Consider the following 23,450-nt stretch of genomic DNA (forward strand, 5'->3'; position numbering starts at 1 on the left):
AAAACTAAATACAATATATTTTATAATAATAAATAAATAACAATATATACAGATATTAAACTTTAAAAAAGGCTGGTTTTTGAGCCTTATAGTCGCTCCTGAGTTGAATAAAGTTATGTAGAATAGACTTGTCCAAGTTCACCAAGGAGTCTTCTGAGCAAACTTGGTTCAAATTTTCTGTTTTTACCAAAAGTAGATTACATAATGCGTGTAAAGTTTCAAATAATTCAGTTACAAGGGGACCCAGTGATTTAGTACAGGATCTGTATTCATTCAAATCGCATATCGCAATCATGGCACCTAAAAACATGTATTAAAGGTAGGTAAACAAATATTTTGAATTATATTTCATTACCTGCTGTGTTATATTGAAACTGCAACATATGATCGTAGATAGTTCTGTGTAAACGAATACCAAATTCTTCTAAAACTGCCGTTACATTATTTCCATCGAGACTTGTTTGAATTTCTTTCTTGATGCTGGTTATGTATTGAGACACGTGTTTACAAGCCTTAAAAGTTATAAAATTTGATTTAAATACCTTATTAAATGCAATACAATGTTTTACGTTTTATGTAAAAAACTAATGTTGTGACTAACTTCACAAGGTAATCCTGGCTGCTATCGCCAAAAAAAACAATATTAACTACTGCAAACTTCACACATTTGAAGTTTACATTTTTTGACAGATAATACGTTACTTTTTGATATACCAAAAAAATTCAATAAATGCAATTAAAATAAGTGAATTTACAAGTAATTACGCATAAAAAGTTTAGTTTTTAACAAAGTAATACATAAACAACTTACTGGCGAAGCTACTGTGTCGAAATCATCAGTTTCAGGTTTGAAATCGCTTTTTTTCTGTTCCGATTGCAAATATAATTTAACCCACGTAGTAACAGCGTTCAAACACCTAAAAAATATTACTGTAACAAAATAAAAACAGATTTTTATTAAGTTTAACCTGTCAAGTCCCAAATTTATCTTGCGCTCGATATCTTCAAGAACAAACTTCTTTTTTTGGATGCAATCATTGTGGTAAGGGGTATTACTGTAAGAAACGTATAAAAAATATGTAAAATCCATTATATACCTTTTATACAGTAACTTACTGAACTAATGGGACTACCAAATCCATAAATTGTCTTTCTGCAAGATGTGTAATGTTGTTACTTTGATGAACTACAGTAAAGAAATAAAGAACAGGGGAATTTTTAGCCCCCTCAACCACAGGAATAGCGTGGAGCCCTAATTCAACAGCATAGTCGACATGCTCTATCAGAAGGCTATTTACCAAGGTGTTAAGAATTTTTGAAGCATTGCCAGCTCTTTCTTCAGGTTTTGATAACTATGAAATAAGTCTCTAGTAGGTAAGTACCAGTTATATTAATAATACTTACTAATTGGCACCTAGAAAAAGCATTTTTGGTGTCTTGAAGTATCATAATCGCTAGTTCTTCAGATAGAAACGTTTCCCCACCATAATTCTCTATTTGGGCTATGTTTATATTTGCTCTTGTACCTATAACCGCTTGTAAGTCTCTTCTTAAGTCTTGAAATCTATTAAAAGTATAGTTTAATTCAATATAAATAATAATAATAATTATTTGAATACCCTCCACTTTGAATCTGCTTTTTCTGGTGATTTTTTGTATCGTAATACCTCTGAAGGTTTGTAGCACATCTGTCTTTTAATGATTTAAGTTCAATTCTAAAAGAAAAACGCTTTGATATAAATAGACACATACAAAATTATGGTTAAATAAGATACTTACTGGATATATTCACTAATATGCTTTGTAAATATGTTAGATGTTAATTTTGTTAAATAGTTCTTGTCATTCCCCAAGTTATAGACACTGAGCTCGTTAGAAAATTGATTTGTCCTGTAAAACAACAAAAAATAACGGTAAAATTCAATTATTGCAACAAAACTGTACATACTTTGAGTATAACTCATAGAGCATCTGTAAGTATCCGTGACTTCCCATTTTCGCGCTTAACTTTGAGTCAATATAGTCAGACAGCTTGAGCTGATACAAATTTAAGACAAACTTAGCCATAACTTGCTCAGAATTATTAAAAACCTCCCTTATAATGTCATAATTATGTTTACAAAGGAGTACTAAGTTGGCAAATACATCTTTACCAAGCAGACAACCCTAAAATTGTTTTTTTTTTATTTTAAAATAAATTACCTTATGATACATTTGAACTACTTTCTTATTTTATTCAAAAATTAAATAATTTAGTATTTCAAGTGTATTGCATTTGAACTACTCTCTTATTTAAGACAAAAATAATAATAAAGTAGTCAAAGAGTGTTGCGTTTGAACTATTTTCTTATTTAATTCAAAAATTAAATAAAATAGTTCAAATGAATTTAATTACTCTACTCACTGTTTGGCTTTGATCAATATACGCATCGACACACTGACTGTACCCTTTAAATTGCGACAATACATTTGCTATAGTCCTCATTCTAGTTAAATCTTCTTTAGTCATAGCCCTGACAAATTCTTCAATTAATGCTTTCTCAATATCGGAATATGTTCTTTCTATTTTACGTTTGACACTCTCAAATCTATGAACACAAATTATAGTACAACAAAAATCATATTTCGGTAAAATTATCTTACTTTGGAGATGGTAGATCTTGAGATATCAAAAATAACTTTTGAATTACATCAGCTGCTTCATCAATCTAAAAGAAAAAGGGATAAAATGGTAAAAATTGTTTTTGGTTAGTTTTCTGACTTACCCTGTATGGGTCATTAAATATAGAGCTAGTTAAAGGTCCGTTTGAAAGGAATTCACTGAGATGAGAGAGTAATTTTTGTGCATCTACCACCCGAGCTCTAGGGCCATTTACACTATCCAATTGATCACCTAAATGGAGCACTTTGGTGGCAACAATATTAATTTTACTGTCTAGTTCTTGAAAATTGTCCATTGATTGCTGAAATATGTTCGGTTTTTTTTAATTGAACTATAAAAAGAACCACTTACCTTGTTTTGTTCTAATAAGTTATAGATTTCTTGAAAAAACATCGCTTCATCATCTCTCACTGTCGATTCGAGTCTTTCACATTTCTTTTCCTGGCGTTCTTGTAATAACGTTAAATCTCTATAAATATAAAACACCGAGTTAAGTTTGTGGTTAAAATAACTGTATAAAATGGTTTAAAAAAGAGTTTTAAGGCAAAGTAACATACTTTATAGCTTGCACAAACGATTCATGTAGCAACGTTGGATTTAAATCACCCTCGTCTCCTTCAGCTCTTGTCTCTGCTATGGTCCTCCATGCCAAACGTTCCACAAACTCTTCAGCATCAAAAGGTTCCTTAAATTTACAAAAAATCACACACCTGTGCCTTTCCTGAATGTTATTTAAATTATTTTGTACCTGTTCTAACTCCTTTATATATTGTTGCATCATTTTGAATACGGGGAGGTAAGCCTTTATATAAAAATAAATTGGAATTAATAAAATTTCATTAAATCTTAAAATATAAACATTAAAAATAAACACTCCCAAGAAAAAAACAAATTTATATTTAATTTTAGACCACAGATAGGAAAATGAAAATATGTTTTGAATGACAGGCAGTAAGGGTTCCTGAATTATTAAAAAGAAGAGTATGTCTATCAGAAACTCTGGTAGTTAGAGCCTGATAAGGGTAAAAGATGAAGACATTCAATCCTAATCTGTGAATCCGTAATTTTTCGCAGTTAGAGATCAATAAAGTGAAAAGAAGAAGACAATTTGAATTTTTTGTCAATTACAGCGCCAAATTCAAATTTCTTAACTACATAAAATAGATTTTTTCCTGATTTATAAATTTCATATAATATCAACACGTAAAATGCCTAAAAATAATCATTCTTTGTACTAAAAATATCACTAATAATTAAATTCAACCTATATGGTCAGTATTATGCTGAAAAACTGAAATAAAAAATTACAATAAACAAATAAACAATAATTTTATGAATAAAAAATATCAAAAATAATTTAATTAAACTTATTTGGTCTATATTACATTGAAATTCTGAAATAAAAAATTACATAAATAGTAATTTATCGAGTCGATAAAAATGATAAAGTTTATATAATTTTCGAAATACACTTTATTTACACGGCACATGCAAACATAAATATTACGATGTTACGACATACTAAGGGATATAATTAGAAGTTGAAAACATTTACTATATGCAATAAATTAAATGTTGTGGCTCGAGACAAAGAAGGAAAACAGCTTGTAATTGTTGGTCTAAAAAGAGATAGTTAAATGAAGCATTCATGAGGAGTTTTGGCATGAACGAAATTTTCATATCGTAAACGTTATTTAATAGAATCTGAAAAAATCTTGAATTAAATGAAGTTTTAGTGAGTAATTTCGATATAACAAATATAAAGAAGTAAATTTTGAGTAGATTTATATAAATTAGAACGATTTTCAGATTTTTTTTGTAGATTTTATTTTAAAAAGAAAATATACCAAGAGATATTATCGACTTTTTTGTACTAAATACTGCTTTCCTCACTTATTATATCAATTTTATTGAAATAAAACAACTTATTATTTGTTTAATACAAATTTTATTTAAACAAAATTAACGCATTAAAACGCGACACAAACAAATTCTTTAAAATACTTGAAACAGACAGTTGTTTAACCATTATCTTTAAATCGATTGTCTTTTTATCTGTACAAGACAAAGTATTCACAGAAAATCAATGATTTTTCTTCAAGATTCAATTTTAACGTTAACGTTTACCGGTATTACAGTGTCCTGTAATGCGAAAACGCTCCTATTTTTCTTCAAACTTGCTTCAAACAGCCTACGTGAACTCTGCCACGAAGAACGTAAACAAAATCAAAAGAACGCGATCCGTTGGCCTCTGAAAACGTTTAAAAATAGTCAACACAAAGAAAAACGTTACTTTTTCACAGGGGGTTGCTTGTTCGATATAGTCCAGTCTTGCGAGATTCAGGAAACAAAAGATAGTTGTATTGCGTCGGCGTTGCCAAGTTTACCCGATGCATTTTCCTTGACTTTATTCAGCTAACTATAAAAATCATAAATTTTATATCTGAGTATTATTTTACTTATAAGTAAAGTCTAGTATTTGTTCTAGGCTTGTGCTATTTTACGAAAAAATTAATATAATATACATAGTAGTAAATAAAAGCAAAAATGCAAGAAAAAATATATAATTAATTAGTTAATTTTAAGTGAATCTCATGAAGATTACACACACCTTACACAACCGACTATTTTACAGTCTTTTTCGATAAATCGCAATAGTGCCACTGTTAATTCAAGTTCTGCCATAAAAAAATTCTTTCTAGATTTTCTACCTCTTTTTTCTAAAGACTGACAAATCTGAAAATTTCAAATCAAATTCAAATGTGTCAAATGAATCGTAAAACAGAACTGTCAAAGATTGTTATGAATACATAGATAGCATTATACTCTTTCCTTAATCTTTTTATTCAAAGGATCTGTACCAAAAAAACAACAAAAACCAGAGACCCCATATATTTTTTCCTTTTAATACGGTAAAAAATTGTCACGACGGCAACGTGGCCGTAGGGAAACGCACCGAATCCCGCATCCCTACACCGTTGCAGGCGACCGTCGCGCCCCCAAACGATCAACAATAAAAGCCGCCACAAGAAAATGGCGATTTCGCTTCGATCGTGTGCAGTTCGTATCCGACTCTCTACAGACGCGCGTCCCCACAGGAGCCCCGAGTGAGCATCCCGCAAGGTAATTTTCGTGAAAACAGTGCTAACGGGCGAAAAATGGATGAGAAAAAGTGCGAGAACGGCGATGAAAATCGAGCAAGAAAAACGGGCGACGACGACGCCAGCTCGGCGGACATTTTGAACGGTGCGCGCGCTTCTGGGAAGCCGAAGACGCTCGAGCAGGACGCGACATCTACCGAGGGCGACGCGCCGCCGAAAAAGCGCAAGACGAGGCGCGGGAAATCCAAAAGGAAGATGCCCTACCAGAAGTACGGGAGGATTACTAGGAAAAATACCAGCACTAAATCGGTAAGTTTTTTTTACCTCAAAATATGTGAATTAAGTAGTTCTTTTGTCGTAAATTTACAAATTGTTGGCACATATAGGGTGCCCCGTAGAGGAAAAAATAAAAGGAAGGTCCATTAGAGTGAGGAAGTCCTATTTCATCATTGTTGAGGGAGATATGAGAAAAATATATAAATGTTGCATGTTATAATATAAAGATGCATATCCTAAAAATATTTTGTTTTTTACAGGGTGTCTCAAAAAAAAGTAAGCAAGGTAAAGTTGCAATTTTTTTCAAATTGCAACCAACCCCATTTTTCTGTACAGGGTGCTCCAAGAATAACGGTAGTTTGTATTGAAATGAAATTGTGGAAGCATATGTTTAATTGAAAGCATTCTTTAAAAATATTATGAGTTCTACAGGGCGTCCCCAAAAAAATTAATCAAAGTTTTATTTTTTGTAACGAAACACCCAGTATATTAATTGATTTTCGGATTCTAGGAAGAAAATAAAGGTGAGTTTTATTAAAGAAGTATATGACTAAAATGTAATGTTTTGACATATTTCACAATTTGTGAAAATGAAGAATAAACAAGTTTCAATAACAGCTACTTAAGTTGTAATTTACCTTATATAGCCGGATGGTTTAGTTAAAATAAAAAATAACCATTGTATGTTAAACTAAATTAAAATTTGACATGAAAAGTTTCACAGGGTGAGACAAAATTAATATTGAACATAGGTCACTTTTAAAAGCAAGTTTTTAGAACACCCGGTATATTATTCCGATATTCAATGGAGAATTCATATTCCTTCTTTAATGTTTATATACAGAGTATCCAAAAAAAAAGTAGTAATAAAATTATATTTTTTTTAAATGAGAAATGGGGGTTGCATAATTGCCTGTACAGAATTGGGTTCTACATATAGAACGCTATGTTTGTTTGAAGCACTATGCAGTGTTGCCAGGCTATTTCTTATTTACTAAAACTTTGATTAAAAACCGTATATCTGAAAAGTGGTAAAAACCTGGGAGTGAATTTACCTTTATCAGTACTTTGATGTATTTTCCTAAACACCAAGAATAACAGAATAAAAAATGAAAATTTTCATTGTCTTATACAGGGTATTTTTTATTGCGTGGCCAACATCGCCAATATTTAATATGATATATCTCAATTTTTTTAAATGCGACACCCTGTATATTATTTTTTTAATAAGAACAAACAATTTTTGTATAAGTGTTCCTAAATTTTTAAAGGTTTCGCAGATATTTGAGGTATAATATTACATAGATCTTTTTCAGTAGTAAAATACATATACAAGGGTAAAATATAAAGCAAAACACCATGAGGTGTGTGATAAAATAGCTTGTGTGTCCATCATTACTTTTTTTGGGGCACCTTGTATACAACAAGATTTTTTAGAATATGCACCTTTATAATCCATTAGACTTCTTTGCGCTGATAGACCACTCTGTATGTTTCAAGAGGAGGCTGTAACTTCGACAACAAGCATCTTAGAGCATAACATTATGTTCATAGGAACTTATTCTCAGCTCTCTCTTCTATTTTTTATACCTTTTTTTTCTTTATCCGTTCTTGGTGCGCTATTTTTTTACACCCTGTAGACTATAATACTAACGTCCAATCAATCATTTTCAGGTAAAACCACGTATGGTTAAGCCAGAAGCCCCCCACAACGACAACCAATTCCTTCTCGAAGACCACGGCGATCTAGAAGAGCTAGACGAACGTTTCAAGTGTATTGATCAAGCCTCCACATCCACAGTCACCCGTACCAGAGACTCCAGCTTCAGCGTGGACTCAGACTGTGAGTTCTACTCCTCCCCTGATGATGAAGGCGAGTTCCTCATGAAAGACTTCAACGATCAGTACCAGAGCGTGCAAACCGAGCAACTTCACACGATGTCCAAGCAGGAACTCATCCAAGAATACATGTCTTTGGACAGTCGGTTCTCGCAGAAGTCCAAGGACTTGGAGGAGACTATAAGACGCTTGGAGAAAGAGCTGGAGAAGCAAAAGAACGATAAAGAGTGTTTGGAACGGGAAAATGCTGTTCTCAAAGCGAAATTAGAGGAGGTCGATAACTGTAACAGTGATTCGGAAGACTCAGAAACCGATTCGAGTGATTCTTGTAGTTCTAGTTCGTCTTCGAACAGTCCCAGTGGTGGTAGTAGATCTACTAGCCCCCTTTTAAATGACGTGGACTTTCTAAAACCGAACGGTCATATTTCGCCTACTGCTAGTGTGGAACCCGTGTAAAAAAATTTTTTTTATTAAAAATTAATTTTATTTTCCTCCCCTGTATCATCCGTTTCTTTTTTGTTATTTATTTTTCCCTTATTCTTGTCGATACATTTTTATAAGACTGAAAAAGTTTCAAGATTGGAATTTTTGTTGCCTGTGCATTTTTTATAGTATATTTATTTTAATGCCAATCTTTAAGCTCGGAAGTTTTTGTTTTTATATATAGTTTTTTTTTCTTTTTTTTTTCTCTCTTAGTACAACCAGGTCCAGTGTGGTTTTTTTTGAGTTAATTTTTTTAGGTTTTAAGTTGAATGTTTTTTTTAGATCTAGGGATGAAGTAAAAAAAAAATAATTGGGACTCAAGTCAAAATTCATCTCTAGATTGAAATCAGTTTGTATGTCGAATTTATCTAATTTATTTAATTTTTTACCTTCCTTTTGTGAATATTTTTTTGTAAAAAAAGATGAAAAAAGTCAAATTGTTGTAGGTAAGAAATTTTTATTGTAGTTTTAATGTTTATTCTAATAAAATGTTTAAATAGTCTTTTGGTTTTTATTTTTTAGTGCTCTTTAATTTGCGCTATTTAATTGCTTGCCGGGTGCGTTTCAGAAGTGGCTCACCCCTATAACTTTTGTATTTTTTTGAGATAAAAACACGAGATTTGATATGTTAGTATGTGAAAAAAATTAGAATTGACTGACTTATTCAATTGTTTTTGGTTACTTCCTGTTTCAGCGGAAATGACTACAACTTTTGATTTTTAAATGGCACCCTCGGTATTTTTTAATTTTACTCGATAGAAAATGACACTGAATAGAATGACATATCATATGTCAACTCTTGACATTTTTACATAGGGTTTATTTGGAAACGAAATATGTGGTACCAAATTATTCTTAGAAAAATGCTTTTTCCGAATATGCTAATGAGCCACCCTCGTTTCATTTAAAAAAATTGAGATATGATTAAAAATACGATTAGGGCATATTTTAACCGGCCAGGACAAGACACTAAAAACATTAGACGATCAAATCTATTTTTCCAAGGCTCCTTGAAAAATTAGTGTTTTTAACACAGCCATGGCACTCGAGATTGAAATTTAAAATATATTTTTTTCAAAAGTTGTCATATGATATGTCATTCTATTCAGAGTGTCATTTTCTATCGAATAAAGTTAAAAAATACCGAGGGTGTCATTTAAAAATTAAAAGTTGTAATCATTTCCGGTGAAACAGGAAGTGACCGAAAACAACTGAATACGTCAATCAATCCCTATTTATGTCATATATTAACGTACCAAATCTCGTTTATTTATCTGAAAAAATAAAAAGTTATAGGCCACTTTTGAGAAAAACCCGGTATAATATTCAAATGACGTATATTATTTGTAAATGATAAAAGTTTTTTGTTATCTATTACCTGAAAACTAACCTGAATAATAAAAAAAAATATTATTTTTTTCAGTTAAAATTTTATTATAAATTACATAAAATACATAATTTTTTAAATTACTATACAAAAAAATGATGAAAAAACTTATAGTATCTACGTTGGTGTGTAGTATTAATCTATTTTAAAGTTATTTAATCATACATTAGGAAATTCAATAAAAATACTTGGTTTAAATATTTGTGTTCCTTAGTTTATAAAAAGTAATTAGTTTAAATTATTAAGTAATATTTGTAAAACGTTTTAACAATAGTAGTTCAAATGTATAGGGCGCCCCATTATTGGTATTTTGAAAACTACAAGAGATACGATGTCCGTTAAATGGACTATGGAGACAAAGATGCGAAATTTAATGCTGATCAAAATGCCACCTTAAAAGTTTAAAAATTCGATATACCTCCAAAGATTTTTGAAAAAAAATATTCGGATTTCATTTTTACATATTTTTTTTTACTTCAAAGCTTGAATTTGGGACACTCTGTACAACACCAATATTTATGTCTACACCTCAAAATACTGGGAAAAATTACAAATTTTAGCATCATATTTTTTTTTCATTACACTGTAAAGAACAAAAAATATATTAGTTCATACATCACCTTACGTAGATCAAACGATTGCTGATCAAAAACCTTTTGACGAACGATTGCTAATCAAAAGGTTTCCAAGTTTACTGGCCCATGCTGCTGATCAAACCCAGAATGAAACTGCCCAAATCTTCATCCTGATTCGTCCAAGAAACATAGACAGTTTTTTGTTGCTCTGAGTCTTCACCTTCGACCTTCACCAACACTGATTCGACTGATATCTCTCCCTCTGAGAAGGTCACAGCCCACTGGGGTAGTTTTTCTTTTAATAAAGAATGGAGTTTGTGAGCGGTGGATAGGCTTGGACCTGTGTCATTAATAGCAACTGTTGAGGTGAACCTGCAATAATTAATTTTTAATATAAAAATCAAATTCAAGTGTGTCAATTAAAAATTGAAACGTCAAGCATACTATCAACTAAAGCATTAATACTAGATAAAGGAAATAAATTTATATTGGAATGCCTGTCAAAATTTTGCGTCGGGAAATTGTTTTGGGTCGCGACCGTTATACGCGATCTGGCGCTACTATAGCAGTTGCCAAGAACAACCGCAAAGAAAAATAGAAATCATTTTCTCTTGTCCATATCTCTTATCAAAGTCAGATTCTTCATAAATTATTCATAAGTTTTATTTGCTCAAACCCATGATAATTGTGAAAAAGTGGCATTAAAAACTTAAAAAGCTGTGCTGTGAACTGTGAACTGTACAGGGTGTCCCACTAAGAATAGCTCTCGGCTGTACCTCGGAAAGTATTAGCCGTAGCGGCTGCGGAAAAAAATATTTATAGAGGCTATGGGAAATTGCTGGAAATTATTTTCAAGTTTGTAGAACGACCGCTAGGGGGCGCAACTGCAACAAAAAATAAGAAAATGGAGTTTTTACACAATTTTGCCTAAATAAGGTGTACTATAAGTAACAGCTTCATAATCTTCAGTAAATTTTGAATATTTTTTGTTAGAGCCATTTTCCCCTATCTACCAAAATAAAGTGGTGGGGGAAGGTTAGATCTGTTTTTATTTGAATATTAATAACTCTGGACTGGATGTTCGGAATCCAACAAGCGAGGGCTCGTTTAAAAGAGCGTTTCTTACTCTATATTGTACGATATAAACAATAATAGTAAGCTTTTGAATGTAGACGCTAGGGGGCGTTGTCTTACAATTTAACAAACATTGCGCGTTTTTTCAAAAAAATTAAATGCAATAGTATATGTAATTTTAGCTGATAGTAAAGAGTAGTAAAAGCTTAAAAAGTCAGCGAAAACCGCATCTTGATATCTTCTTTCAAACCGAAGCTATTAGCAAAATTATAATAAATACCAAAAAATAATTACTTTTACAACAAAAGAAGGTTAGAGTAGTTAAAGTCAAGAGTAGCCCTCTTGATTATGCCCATTCTAACCTAAAAATAAGATAGAAACAGTTAGTTTATTTTAAAATCGACGATATACCAGAATATCATAATATCAGATGTATTAATATCTAATAATTAAGATATTAATAATAGTGAATAAGAAACGTTGATTCAGTGAAGTCATGGTAGGCTTTGGAAAAAAATTGCTTTTGACGTAATAGTATAAACGTCAAATTGTTATTAGATCAACATTTTGATAGTCTTAGCAGCGTTTTTTATCTTTCGTTTGCTTTTTCAAAATGCCAAGAACTTCAACTACTTCAAATAATAAAGGCATTTTGAAAAAGCATTTAAAAGATAAAAAACGCTGCCAAGACTATCAAAATGTTGATCTAATAACAATTTGACGTTTATACTATTACGCGAAAAGCAACTTTTTTCCAAAGCCTACCATGGCTTCACCGAATCATCGTTTCTTGTTCACTAGTATTAATATCTTAATTATTAGATATTAATACATCTGATATTATGATATTCTGGTATATCGTCGATTTTAAATTAAACTAACTGTTTCTATCTTATTTTTAGGTTAGAATGGGCATAATCAAGAGGGCTACTAATACCGTGTTGTAAAAGTAAGAAAATTAAGGGCTTATTTTTTGGTATTTATTATAATTTTGCTAATATCTTCGGGTTGAAAGAAAATATCAAGATGCGGTTTTCGCTGACTTTTTAACCTTTTACTACTCTTTACTACCAGCTAAAATAGCACATACTATCGTATTTATTTGTTTTTGAAAAAACGCGCTATGTTTGTTAAATTGTAATAAAGCGCCCCCTAGCGTGTAAGTTCAAAACCTTATTATCACTAATATTATGGTATACTATAGAGTAACAAACGCTCTTTTAAACGAGCCCTCGTTTATTGGAGTCTGATCATCCAGTCCGGAGTTATTAACATTTAAATAAAGATAGACCTAACCTTCCCCCACCACTTTATTTTAGCAAATATGGGAAAATGGTTCTAACAAAAAAAATCCAAAATTTACTGAAGATTATGAAGCTATTATTTATAGTACCCATCATCTAGGCAAAATTCTGTAAAAAATCTATTTTCTTATTTTCCATAGCAGTTGCGCTACCTAGCGGCCGTTTTACAAACTTGAAAATAATTTCCAGCACTGTCTCGTAGCCCCTTTAGTTATAAATATTTTTTTTCGTAAGCCCTACGGCTAATACTTTCCGAGATACAGCCGAGAGCTATTCTTAGTGGGACACCCGGTACAAACCATAGTGGAGCATGGCATAACGTCGGTTTCCAATGTTTCATAGGTATTTCATACATTACAGTTGAGGGTTGGAACCTTTGGTGTTACACAGCAAAATAAAAATACTAAATCACCACAATACACCAAAACACTTTTACTTTTACACTGAAAGTAGCAGTGTAAACTGCAGTGTAAAAGTAAAAGTGTTTTGGTGTATTGTGGTGATTTAGTGTTTTTATTTTGCTATTTCATACATGTCTTTATATAAAATAAAGTTTCTTGTATGCAACACACTGTATTTTATTTATAAAATTAAAAGAAAATAATAAATTTGAATAAACAATATTTGGCGATATATATTTGCCGAACCGCTCCGAAATTTTCAAAAGCTTTTGTCGCGACCGTTGCAAGAATAGAGCCAAATAGTGTTTACATTGTCCTGGGTACTTTCCAATCTAAACTTGTTTCATTTATCTATGCAATAATACATAGATAGCGTTATACCCCTTCCTTAATCTTTTTATTCAAAGATGGACATTTTATAATTTCCTTACCTTATAACATGCCTGTTTATCCCAGCTTCTTTGCAAGCATCGTCCACATCCATCAAACATATGTTACTGTCCTTCATAACCAGAACTCCGTGCAATATTCGCCTTCTTTTGGGATCAGGAGGCAAAGCATTAAATTTTTTAGCTTCCGATTTGAGAAGAGGCAGTGAAACGTCTATTGGAATCTTCACTGGGGTCTGTATAATGTTCGTTTCACCTAAAACACAGAATAAGTTAGAAGTGGCAGCACAGATTATACAGATTATAATCTTTGTTTTTTCTTTATTGTTTTTCGTGATACCAATTTTCGGAATCGGGCACTAGTTAGGTTACCAGTTTGCGCACATAGCACGCCCACTTATGGCCCCTAAAATTGTGCACAGCGCCTGACCGGCACAGTTATTAGAGCGATATCGGAAAACCGAGTAGCGTCATCCAGTATTTACGCGTACCTTATCATGGTTACGATATGCGCGAGTCAATTTTTAACGCAACACCCGCTAATAACGTTACCGCCTGACGTAATTTGCGAACTGATTACACCAAGCGCTCTTTCTAAATAACCTGTGATAACGTTTAAAAATTGCTTAAATGGGCATGTGCGGGTATTTGAAAACCGGAGCCGGCCGGCGAGATCTTTTATTTTAGGTTATGTTTGAGTTGTTTTGAATTATTGCTTTAGTTTTATTAGGTAATTTGATATTTAAGTAGCTGGGATTAGTTTTAATTAAATAAATATGGCTCAAAATATGGATTCCACCTCTTCCAATACTAAAGAACCTATAAAGAGTCTTAGGTTTACAGCAGATGACGACTTAGCCCTTCTAAGAGAATTTGTTGCTTGTTGCCCTAAACCTACTGGCAGACGTTGAACAATAAAGCACTGGAAATAAGCACTTTAGCCCTTTAGTTTTTAAATACCTAGTAAACAAAACAATTTCAAAGTTTTAAATTCAAAGTTAGGTTAAGTTTAAATAGCGGACGCGACGCGATCAGAATTCTTTCCGATCCTATAACTATAAATGAAGAGACTTAATACCACCTCACGTAAAGGTAATAACACCTGGCCTTATAACGTCCATGCAGGCTATTCGGTTTAGCGATATCTCTCTATTACGCTGTTTATTGTTATTTTACGCGAGTTTATTTTTGCGCACAGGAAATTTGACTCGTTTGCACATCGTCATAAAAAACAATTTTCGTACCACGAATTAGGGACAAGATTTTTATCTGTATACTTATAGGATACCTAATCTGTGGTGGCAGTAAGAGTCAGCTTCATTGAAGTATGCGACTCATTTTTTTGACAACTAAATTCACTAGTTCACTGAAAAAATACCGTATGATCGAAAAAAAATGGCGTCCAGTTGGCTGGGAACTGACGATCGATGACATTTCCCATATAAATTTACATATAAAATGACAGCGATCTTCATTTCATAGCCATCGTTGACGCCGTTTTTTCTCGATCATACGGTATCTAGAGTGTCTTATAACTTCATGAATAGAAAATTTATGAAAAAAAAACATGATTACAGTAGTGACACAAAGTATTTACACAAACGAAATTGCAAAAGTTCACACTTTTGTAAAACGATACATTTGAACTACTCACCGTTTGCCGGGTTATAACACGATATACTAAACTCTTGCTGAATTTTCTCCTTTAAAAATGCTATTTTTTCAGCTTCTCCATGCACCAGCATTACATTTCTTGGTTCACAGTACTGTATAAGCTGCATTATTCCTATATACCATACAAAATTAAGATTTTGGCAATAAAATTAACTAAAAACGTACCTTTTGCATCTGCGTGAGCTGAAAAACTCATATATTCCACTGACATTTTTACCTCTACTACTTGTCTGTTTTCAAATTCGATTTTTTTAGCGCCGTTTAAAATTTTGTGGCCTACAGTGCCCTGTACACAAAAACCTAAAAAGGAATAATGAATCTAAACAATTTATTTACTTGTACAGGGTTGGTCAAATGCGAAGCTTTTAAAAGAAAACACCCTCTTCTATAGGAGATAGACGAAAACTAATATCGGTGTCTGGAGCTCAATCTTTATCAAAAACATGATGGTAAAAACCGCACATCGATATATGTTACCGTTTCGGAGTTACGGGGTGTTAAAAATGTGCATTTTTGGTTTGGTTTCGTGGTCAAAAGGTGCTTTGGAAATATTTTCATAAAAATACAAAATTTTCCATAGCAAAAAAGTTACAGCGATTTGTTAAAAATGCACATTTTTGAAAAACACCCCGTAACTTATAAACGGTAACAGATATCGACGATCGGTTTTCACCATCAAGTTTTTGATCAAAATTGAGCTCCCGACACCGATATTAGTTTTCGTCTATCTCCTATAGAAAAGGATGTTTCCCTTTAAAAGCATCAAATTTGACACACCCTGTACTGCTGGAGCAAAATCTGTGACGTAAAATTATAGGATGCCATTTTTTAGGTGACAAAAAAGGAGGTAACACCAGAGACAGTTTTAGCCATTTTTAATAGTTTGTTGTGTGTAGTGAACTTTGTATAAACTTTGTTAAAAAGTTTTTATTTTGTTCAGGTTTCATGTTTAAAAGCAGCAATAAGAAGAAAAAACCAGGAATTACGTTTCTAGGCAAATAAAAAACAATCAATTTTCTGTACTGCACCTTTTTAGCTTTTTTTTATTGAATTTAATTACTATTTTTCTGATATTATACATATTATTGGGCATAGTAGTCCATACTACTTTTGTACCTTTTGTGAAAGTTTTATGTCATTATAGCATTTATTTTCACTATGCTTAGGTTGAAATTACAGAAACAAATAGAAATAAATAATCCTTATGAGTCAGTGTAATGTTAGTTGCCTAACTTTTGGAGCAAAAACTTTGTTCTATCTCTTACCTGGCATAATAATCATATTATTTTCGTTTGGAGCCCATTTTTTGAAAATGAGCAGGCTGAGACCAGCGTGCAACATACCGGGTGTCGCAAAAACAACCATAGGACCAGGATTATCAATATACTGTTTATCAAACGGCTTGATGTGTTTAAAATCAAACATATTCCTTTAAATAAAATAAAATTAAAAAAAAGCTTTTAGAAAATAAATATAACATACCTCTGAACAAATGTTTTTCTGATTTTTTGATTGGTCCACGTGATAAACATTTTGTAATAATTATTTGCTTTCTCTGTGAGACCCAGTGCAAAATATATTGGGGCCTTCAAGTTCATTCTTTCCCAGTATGTTTCCAGTAAAATACATAGTTCTTGTGCTCTTCCCAGAGCAAAAACTGGTATCAATACTTTGCCACCTCTAACAAAAATGTCACTATATTATTTACTGTTATTTCTTAACAGAATTATAATATATATTTAGACACAGCCTAAGATATTAAACTTCTTATGCATATATAACTATACCTGTCTATACATTCATGTACTTTTTTCAAAAAATCCTTCTCTCTGCACCTTTTTGAATCTCGTATTGTTGTGGCATATGTGGCTTCAGAAATTAGCAAATCTGGTCTGCATTTGTCTATCCAAGCAGCCCCCAGATGCCTTAAACCCAAATTAGAAACTTACAGCTCATGAATAACATAAATAATTTATATTTACTGTAATATTTACCTGTCTGGGGTCATGTTATAATCTCCAGTGTAAACAACAGACTGTGATCCTACCTTAATCCAAAACATTGCTGCTCCTAAAACATGACCGGCATAGTAAGCTTTAATTTCTAAATCATTATCCACCATCACAGACTGATGTAATGTTACAGCGACAACTTTTTTCATACAATCCTTGATCATCTGTGAAGTAAAGAAGTTTTGATCTCCTAAAACATACGTTTATATGAAACAGATTAAATATAATTAATGATTCGTGTTGTAAAACCTTTTTTCTCTACTGAAACTTTCCTCATATCTTCTAGTAAAATGGGTGCTATGGCTTTGGTGGGGTGAGTCATGTAGATAGGCCCACTGTATCCCACCATTTCAGACATGTATGGCAGAGCCCCACAGTGATCTAGGTGGAAATGGGATATAATAACGCAATCAATGTATGGTGTTAAAGGTCCCTCAGAGGTAATGTAGGTAAAGTCAGGAAATCTGCGTTCATCGTTGTATCTAAAAGAGGTAATATAATAAAAATATATATTCTACAAAAAAATTGATAAGAGTTGTATACCCCATATGCATTCCGCAATCAAGCATAATATTTTTTCCACCCATGGATAACAAAATACAACTTCTACCGACATCTTGACCAGCGCCTAAAGGGGTTACCTTAAGTTCCGGCATATTTTTAACGCAAATTATCTATTATTTCATTAAAAAAGCCGTAAATATTGATAAACAATCTAAAAAATACGCTGCACAAAAGTCGGGTTAACAGGCAAAATTTTCTGGGGTTAAGTTGTCAAACGCCAAACTCTTCTTTTCATTTTTTTATGGCATTAGGAAAGAAAAAAAATAAAAAATACATTATTTTGTTTATTTAAATCAATACCCCTGTTAAATTATTATTATTTACATAAGTTGAAATAGGGCAATAGTAGTTATATTCTCAGGTTTCAGAAACATAGAAATAGTTTACTGCTGTTGTGGTTTATTAAATTAAAAATAATTTTGTGTAAAAAAGAACCATAAAAGAACGTAACATCTGGAAAAATAATTCAATGACGTAAGTATCTATATTAAAAAATTAGATAATACAATTTCTGTAAGTTTAGTAAACAAAACAAGTGTCTGTAATTTGATTTGAACCTGCGATTTAAACTCTACAAAGGAAAGTATGTAAATTAAGAAGTAGTTTGCTATTAAAACTAATCATAGGTTTAAGGTGTAGTTGTATTGTTTACGGGTTATTGCTTTAAATTTAACTGTGCTTGAATTCGTTTATAAAACACTATGCTGCGAAGTAAACTACAAAAATCTGCTCTCTATGAAGATAGCATACAAAATTCTGAACTTTTGGACTTGTCTCTTCAAAACTGCCCTTCCTCAGAGATCTCTAAGTACTTCCCAAACAAAAACACAACGTCCAATGGTTTTCTCGATAACATTTTCACTATCCAACGAAATCTTAACGCCGAATTAAACCAAATCGATTTCAAGAAACATCCCATTAAATTCGTGTACAATCCTACCGTATACGCCTCAGAACCTTGCGAAAAGTACTTTAAAAGGTACTGTCACAACTCAATTAAGTTATTATTAGTTGGTATGAATCCTGGACCTTTTGGTATGTGCCAGACAGGAGTCCCGTTTGGTGACACAAACTGGGTGAAAAATTGGTTGTGTATCGAAGGCCATGTTTCGAAACCCCCTGTAGAATGCCCTGCAAGGCCTGTACAGGGTTTCAATTGTACCAGGAAGGAACAGAGTGGAGATAGATTTTGGAAATTCTGGAGTGAGTTGTGTGGAACACCCGATAAGTTTTTTTCAAATGCTTTTGTGTATAATTACTGTCCGTTAGCTTTTATGGATGAAGGAGGTAAAAATCTAACGCCTGCCGATATAAAGGTACTAAAAATTCATATACAGGGTGACCCAAATTGTTTCTATTCTTTTTTTTTTTAGGATAGAAAAGTACTCGAATCAGTTTGTGACAAGTACTATTTGGAACTGATTCGATTGGTTCAGCCTGAGCTGGTGATTGCAATAGGCAGCTACATAGAAAAACGTACCAAAGCACTGTTTAAGGCCTCCAAAATGACTCTTCCTGTGATTTGTTTACCTCACCCAAGTCCCAGGGCTGTAAACAATAACAACTGGCCAGAAAAAGCAAGGAATTTCTTGGAAAAACATCAACTGATGCATTTTTTTCAGTAAAAAATGTATAGTGACGAAAAAAAATTTCAAATAACTTGTTGAAAGCCTTTGGAAAGGTTTTCTTAATCAGGATGATCTCCTGTTTCGTATTTTCATGAATTTTGAACTCTATTTTCTGTGTTATATGAATGTTTAAAATATTCTGAATAGCTTAGTTATAAGAATGACCTTTTTTACGTTATTATTAAAAAAAAATATTGTAAAAATGTTACCTATAGGTATCGTAAAGGTGAAACCTTAAAAAAGTGTGATTGTTTTGTTAATATACTAGGTGTCTCAATAATTATTCTACTGTTCCAATAGAGTACTCTATTTTCATGCATATCTACAAGTTTAAATTATTCAGGGTATGAAATATATATGTTGGAGACAGATGCCGAATTCGGCCAATATCCGAAATAATTAGACATATGGCGATTTGTCCGTACTAAACTTGCCAGATGCGTGCAACTTCGTGGTTATAAATAGTCTTTATATAACTTCTTTGCGGAGGGGGTTAATCTTTTTTTGGTATAATATAGCAACAAAAGATTAACACCCTCCGCATAGAAGTTGAAACCAATGCAATCAAAACTCTTCCGCGTAACTTTGTGGATATAGGTAGGTATATTTAATTATAATCGCCATATCGATTCTGCCTCCTACATATACAAGGAATATTTAATTGGCGTTCTAAATGTGACACCGGGTATATTTGTTTGATATATTTATGAAGTTTATATTTTCTATGTTCAGATTTTATTTTTTATAGAACTATTTACCTTGATTTTTAAAGGTTTTTTTTTGTTGTTATTTAAACAAGTTTAAATAATTATTGTTTTTCTTTTCTACTAAAGTTTAAAAAAAAAATCTGTGTTATATTTTAGAAAGTTTTCAAACTTTTTGTTTATCTAATGTATATCACTTAAAGTAAGTATAGTTTTAAGTACTTTGTATATTGCAGTTTTTTTAAATAAGAAAAAACAAAAGTAGAGATAAGATTTTTATTAAAACCCCAAGATAATGAAGTGTAATTATTGACTTAAATGTTCTTTTATTTACATTTAATCATATTAAAAAGAAAAATATATAGAATTTATTTGATTTAAGTAGTTGTATACAGGGTGTCCCAGGCTGAGCGTGCATTAAAAGTTTTTAGAGAAGTACAATATCTAGATTAGTATAGTTAGATCATTATTGTTTCACAACGAGATCTATCGATTAAAACTATTTTTAATATGGCGGCGCTTCCGGAAATACCGGAAGTTGACAACAATTTTCTTATCTTAAATAGGTAACCCCTTTTTATATTACATACTTAAACTTTCTGTAAAATTTTATGAATTTTGATATCAAACACGCTATACCGGTTTAACGCTATACCCATTAACCATTTTTGAGAAAAAAAATATTTAAACTTTTTGGAGAAAAAAAAACTGCCTGTCAAAAAAATGTGTATAATCTAAAGAGAAGATACGTGCCTATCTATTTCAGAGATTAAATTGTTCGAATCTCATAATATTGGCTGTAGAATCGAAATGGACAAAATATACAACGTTTAATCGGCATTAAATGGCCTATACAATTGCAACTTAGCTAATAAGAGGAAAAAAGTCAGTGGCGCACATGTTTTTTTAAATATTCCAGTGATAACCCATATGCATGTCCCTGATGAACCTGTTGACGCTTTTTTAGCATTAAAATATGTAGCACTCATAGTAACTTTTACCTTCCAAATTCTATTTGAATCCCTAAAAGCACTTAGAAGAAAATAATAAATCGAAAAAAGGATTAAGAGTTTAACCTCCTGTAGCTACGAAACAAAGCAGAATCGGGCCCAGGTCGATATGAAAAATAAATCTTGTTTTTACGTGAGGAATCTCCCCACTAGGGATGGCACATGTTTTTTGAAACACCCCCTATATTTTTTAAAGTGTCCCAGTTGAAATTTAAGACCGAAATACTTCTTTGTGTGTCTTGTACAAAATGTCGCATTTTTAGACTCAGGCTGTAATGAATTTTCATACAAACTTTGATTTCCCATTGTTTATTTCAGGATAAAAATCTATGACAAGTATTATTTGGTTGACTTTGACTTGTCTGGATCCTGGAACACACCCAAAAAATGACGTTTGTATAGAAAACCCCCCAAAATCTCCTAGGAAAAAATGTCTACCGCAGAATCAGAGTCATCTTTAAGTGACATAGAGAAATCCTTCATGGAGAAAGCCTTTTGTTACGCCAAGGAAGCCCTACAAAACCAAGAAGTCCCTGTAGGCTGTATCTTCGTTTACCACAACGAAGTTATCGCTGTAGGTCGCAACGAAGTGAACCAAACCAAGAACGCAACCCGCCATGCAGAAATGGTTTGCGTAGATCAAGTTGTAGAATACTCTAAAACAAATTCCCTAAAACTTGAGTCAGTTTTCGAACAAATCGACGTTTTTGTCACTGTGGAACCCTGTATAATGTGCGCAGCCGCATTGTACGACCTGAAAGTACGTAGTATAACGTTTGGTTGTAAAAACGATCGGTTTGGAGGAAGTACCGTGCTAGATGTTAAGGAAATATTGAAGCCGGTCACTGTAGTGCAGGGGGGGCATAGGGCCGATGAGGCTATGGCCCTATTGAAGGAGTTCTATAAAGGACAAAACCCTAACGCGCCTGCGTCGAAAGTCAAGCTCAAAAAATCAGTAGAATAGTACCTTTTGATTTGTTTATATTCAAGTTTATGTTTAAGGTAAAGCCTTATTTTTTGTGTAGTTTTTGGGGTTTTCCAAGAGTTTCTGCCAGATAGTTCTTCATTTTGATGAGTGGTAGATTGAAAACTCAGATTTATTTGAAATAAAAGAACTAATTGTAAAAACAGTTTTTTTAATCACATTATAAAATTATATACATCATTAATAGGAAGCAATATTATTTGCACATTAGATTAAATATTAAAAATATGTACATTAGTTTCTTAAAAATATGTACAACAGTCTTTTTTTTCATTATTATCTCTTAATTTCTTGAATTTTCGCAATAAAATGCCGGACATACATTTAACACAAACGTAAAAATAATCAATGCTGTTAATAAATAAGTTAAATCAATATAAAATACAAGTAATCAATAATCAATACGTCAATTTTCTAAAAAAAGAAAATATAATCGAATTTTTTAATATAGCTTTAAACGAAGTCATCTTCTACTTCAATCCATGAGTCTAACAAAAAGAGTGTTAAAGTCACTATCAATACCGAATCACATGAGATACTCATAGGTTCTATTAATACCAAATTTCTCCAATTTCTGTTCTAAGAATCCAACAAAAACAGCTGCTTATTCTTCAATTTCCTCCTCCTCGGTGCCACGTTTTCATTATCAACCCTGCAAGAAAAAGAGAAAAATCAACCGTTAAATACCTTCAACAAATTTCGAAAATACTTTTTGGCCCGAAATGCTACAGGGGATACCAAGTTTTTCTGCGACTCTCGGCAAAACTCTGGGCTGTGAATGCTTTGGGTCGTTTGGGTTGCAGGATTTGGGATAGGCTGGGTCTTATTGGGTCTCTTTTAGATTAGGGACAATTAATGCGAATATACTATACATGGTGTTCGAAAAATACACGGCCCAATTCAGAGGGCAATTGAGTTGCGTTTCTCTTGGATCATGCGGTATTTGCGCTAGCATTATGGAGGGCAGAGGTGAGGAGAATCATTCTCCGTATATACAGTTCAGTTAGTTACAGTTACCTCTATCCCCGTAGCTAGGATTTGAAATTGAAAAAAAAACTAATAAAAAGAAGATACTTGCCTGGGTTTCTTAAAGGCACTGGTGTCGTCTCCATCAACCGAACCATTGGATGATATGGAATGGGACGAACTGACCTCGGCTGAAGATATTTCAACATTTCTATTTTCGCACACGGATTCGTTACACTTGCAGGACGCCGCGCATCCCCTACCTAGCTTTTTGCAGCCGCATCTCACAGTGTTGCACTTCGTCTTGCAAGTACAACCGCCGTCGGAGGATCGCTTGGTACCACCGTAATGATCTGGAAAAGAAAAAGTTGCTTGTTAATGATTATCAACACGAGAAATGAAATACAGGGTGGTCC

General features: G+C 32.5%; 6 protein-coding genes across 10 annotated transcripts in view; 3 read left to right on the top strand and 3 right to left on the bottom strand.

Annotated features, from left to right (window-relative positions):
- LOC115884848 (exocyst complex component 5) lies at nucleotides 1-3,561 on the bottom strand. Its single transcript, XM_030903554.1, has 15 exons — nucleotides 3,411-3,561; nucleotides 3,220-3,347; nucleotides 3,014-3,131; nucleotides 2,766-2,963; nucleotides 2,644-2,708; nucleotides 2,405-2,588; nucleotides 1,949-2,166; nucleotides 1,780-1,890; nucleotides 1,620-1,715; nucleotides 1,405-1,564; nucleotides 1,117-1,352; nucleotides 969-1,055; nucleotides 812-917; nucleotides 356-512; nucleotides 1-300 (listed from the first exon to the last, which is right to left on the bottom strand). The coding sequence occupies exons 1-15, from the start codon at nucleotides 3,441-3,443 to the stop codon at nucleotides 56-58; spliced, it is 2,142 nt and encodes a 713-aa protein (XP_030759414.1). The 5' UTR covers nucleotides 3,444-3,561; the 3' UTR covers nucleotides 1-55.
- Nucleotides 1,253-22,215, top strand: LOC115884853 (tRNA-specific adenosine deaminase 2). Of its 4 annotated transcripts, none has more exons than XM_030903563.1 (2): nucleotides 1,253-1,374; nucleotides 21,402-22,215. In XM_030903563.1, exon 2 carries the CDS (start codon nucleotides 21,514-21,516, stop codon nucleotides 22,045-22,047), a length of 534 nt encoding a protein of 177 aa, XP_030759423.1. In that variant the 5' UTR covers nucleotides 1,253-1,374; nucleotides 21,402-21,513; the 3' UTR covers nucleotides 22,048-22,215. The 4 variants fall into 4 exon arrangements, with proteins under 4 accessions (XP_030759423.1, XP_030759421.1, XP_030759420.1 ...); XM_030903561.1 differs by lacking the exon at nucleotides 1,253-1,374 and adding an exon at nucleotides 18,046-18,215; XM_030903560.1 differs by lacking the exon at nucleotides 1,253-1,374 and adding an exon at nucleotides 18,230-18,324.
- Nucleotides 5,234-8,863, top strand: LOC115884851 (protein HEXIM1). The gene is made up of 2 exons (XM_030903558.1): nucleotides 5,234-6,072; nucleotides 7,714-8,863. Exons 1-2 carry the CDS (start codon nucleotides 5,821-5,823, stop codon nucleotides 8,332-8,334), a joined length of 873 nt encoding a protein of 290 aa, XP_030759418.1. The 5' UTR covers nucleotides 5,234-5,820; the 3' UTR covers nucleotides 8,335-8,863.
- On the bottom strand, nucleotides 9,847-17,833 carry LOC115884849 (integrator complex subunit 11). Its single transcript, XM_030903555.1, has 10 exons — nucleotides 17,721-17,833; nucleotides 17,427-17,659; nucleotides 17,160-17,367; nucleotides 16,953-17,090; nucleotides 16,648-16,845; nucleotides 16,431-16,594; nucleotides 15,331-15,465; nucleotides 15,146-15,277; nucleotides 13,534-13,747; nucleotides 9,847-10,695 (listed from the first exon to the last, which is right to left on the bottom strand). Exons 1-10 carry the CDS (start codon nucleotides 17,831-17,833, stop codon nucleotides 10,440-10,442), a joined length of 1,791 nt encoding a protein of 596 aa, XP_030759415.1. The 3' UTR covers nucleotides 9,847-10,439.
- LOC115884852 (single-strand selective monofunctional uracil DNA glycosylase) lies at nucleotides 18,318-20,339 on the top strand. The gene is made up of 2 exons (XM_030903559.1): nucleotides 18,318-19,057; nucleotides 19,115-20,339. The coding sequence occupies exons 1-2, from the start codon at nucleotides 18,443-18,445 to the stop codon at nucleotides 19,364-19,366; spliced, it is 867 nt and encodes a 288-aa protein (XP_030759419.1). The 5' UTR covers nucleotides 18,318-18,442; the 3' UTR covers nucleotides 19,367-20,339.
- The window catches only part of LOC115884847 (chromosome-associated kinesin KIF4), a 17,257-nt gene continuing 16,012 nt past the window's right edge, over nucleotides 22,206-23,450 (bottom strand). For both annotated transcript variants that reach the window (XM_030903553.1, XM_030903552.1), the window contains exons 17-18: nucleotides 23,147-23,387; nucleotides 22,206-22,720 (exon numbers count right to left, since the gene is read on the bottom strand). In XM_030903553.1, the coding sequence (XP_030759413.1) occupies nucleotides 22,648-22,720; nucleotides 23,147-23,387 (314 nt within the window). In that variant the 3' untranslated portion in view covers nucleotides 22,206-22,647. The remainder of the gene's footprint in view (nucleotides 22,721-23,146; nucleotides 23,388-23,450) is intronic.

This window comes from Sitophilus oryzae, unplaced genomic scaffold, assembly GCF_002938485.1.
Source record: "Sitophilus oryzae breed Bouriz unplaced genomic scaffold, Soryzae_2.0 scaffold_358_pilon_pilon, whole genome shotgun sequence".
Taxonomy (NCBI): Eukaryota; Metazoa; Arthropoda; class Insecta; order Coleoptera; family Curculionidae; genus Sitophilus; species Sitophilus oryzae.

What these genes read in the sequence shown, in the direction of transcription:
- LOC115884849 (XM_030903555.1), bottom strand. Translation starts at nt 17,833, where the DNA reads ATGCCGGAACTTAAGGTAACCCCTTTAGGCGCTGGTCAAGATGTCGGT. An exon ending in GATTGCGGAATGCATATGGG is followed by an intron (nt 17,660 to 17,720) that starts GTATACAACTCT and finishes TACCTCTTTTAG; the next exon opens with ATACAACGATGAACGCAGAT. An exon ending in TAATATGATTATTATGCCAG is followed by an intron (nt 15,466 to 16,430) that starts GTAAGAGATAGA and finishes ATTCCTTTTTAG; the next exon opens with GTTTTTGTGTACAGGGCACT.
- LOC115884852 (XM_030903559.1), top strand. Translation starts at nt 18,443, where the DNA reads ATGCTGCGAAGTAAACTACAAAAATCTGCTCTCTATGAAGATAGCATA. An exon ending in TAACGCCTGCCGATATAAAG is followed by an intron (nt 19,058 to 19,114) that starts GTACTAAAAATT and finishes TTTTTTTTTTAG; the next exon opens with GATAGAAAAGTACTCGAATC.
- LOC115884851 (XM_030903558.1), top strand. Translation starts at nt 5,821, where the DNA reads ATGGATGAGAAAAAGTGCGAGAACGGCGATGAAAATCGAGCAAGAAAA. An exon ending in AAAATACCAGCACTAAATCG is followed by an intron (nt 6,073 to 7,713) that starts GTAAGTTTTTTT and finishes AATCATTTTCAG; the next exon opens with GTAAAACCACGTATGGTTAA.
- LOC115884848 (XM_030903554.1), bottom strand. Translation starts at nt 3,443, where the DNA reads ATGATGCAACAATATATAAAGGAGTTAGAACAG. An exon ending in CTCTATGAGTTATACTCAAA is followed by an intron (nt 1,891 to 1,948) that starts GTATGTACAGTT and finishes GTTGTTTTACAG; the next exon opens with GACAAATCAATTTTCTAACG. An exon ending in TCGACACAGTAGCTTCGCCA is followed by an intron (nt 513 to 811) that starts GTAAGTTGTTTA and finishes ATAACTTTTAAG; the next exon opens with GCTTGTAAACACGTGTCTCA.
- LOC115884853 (XM_030903563.1), top strand. Translation starts at nt 21,514, where the DNA reads ATGTCTACCGCAGAATCAGAGTCATCTTTAAGTGACATAGAGAAATCC.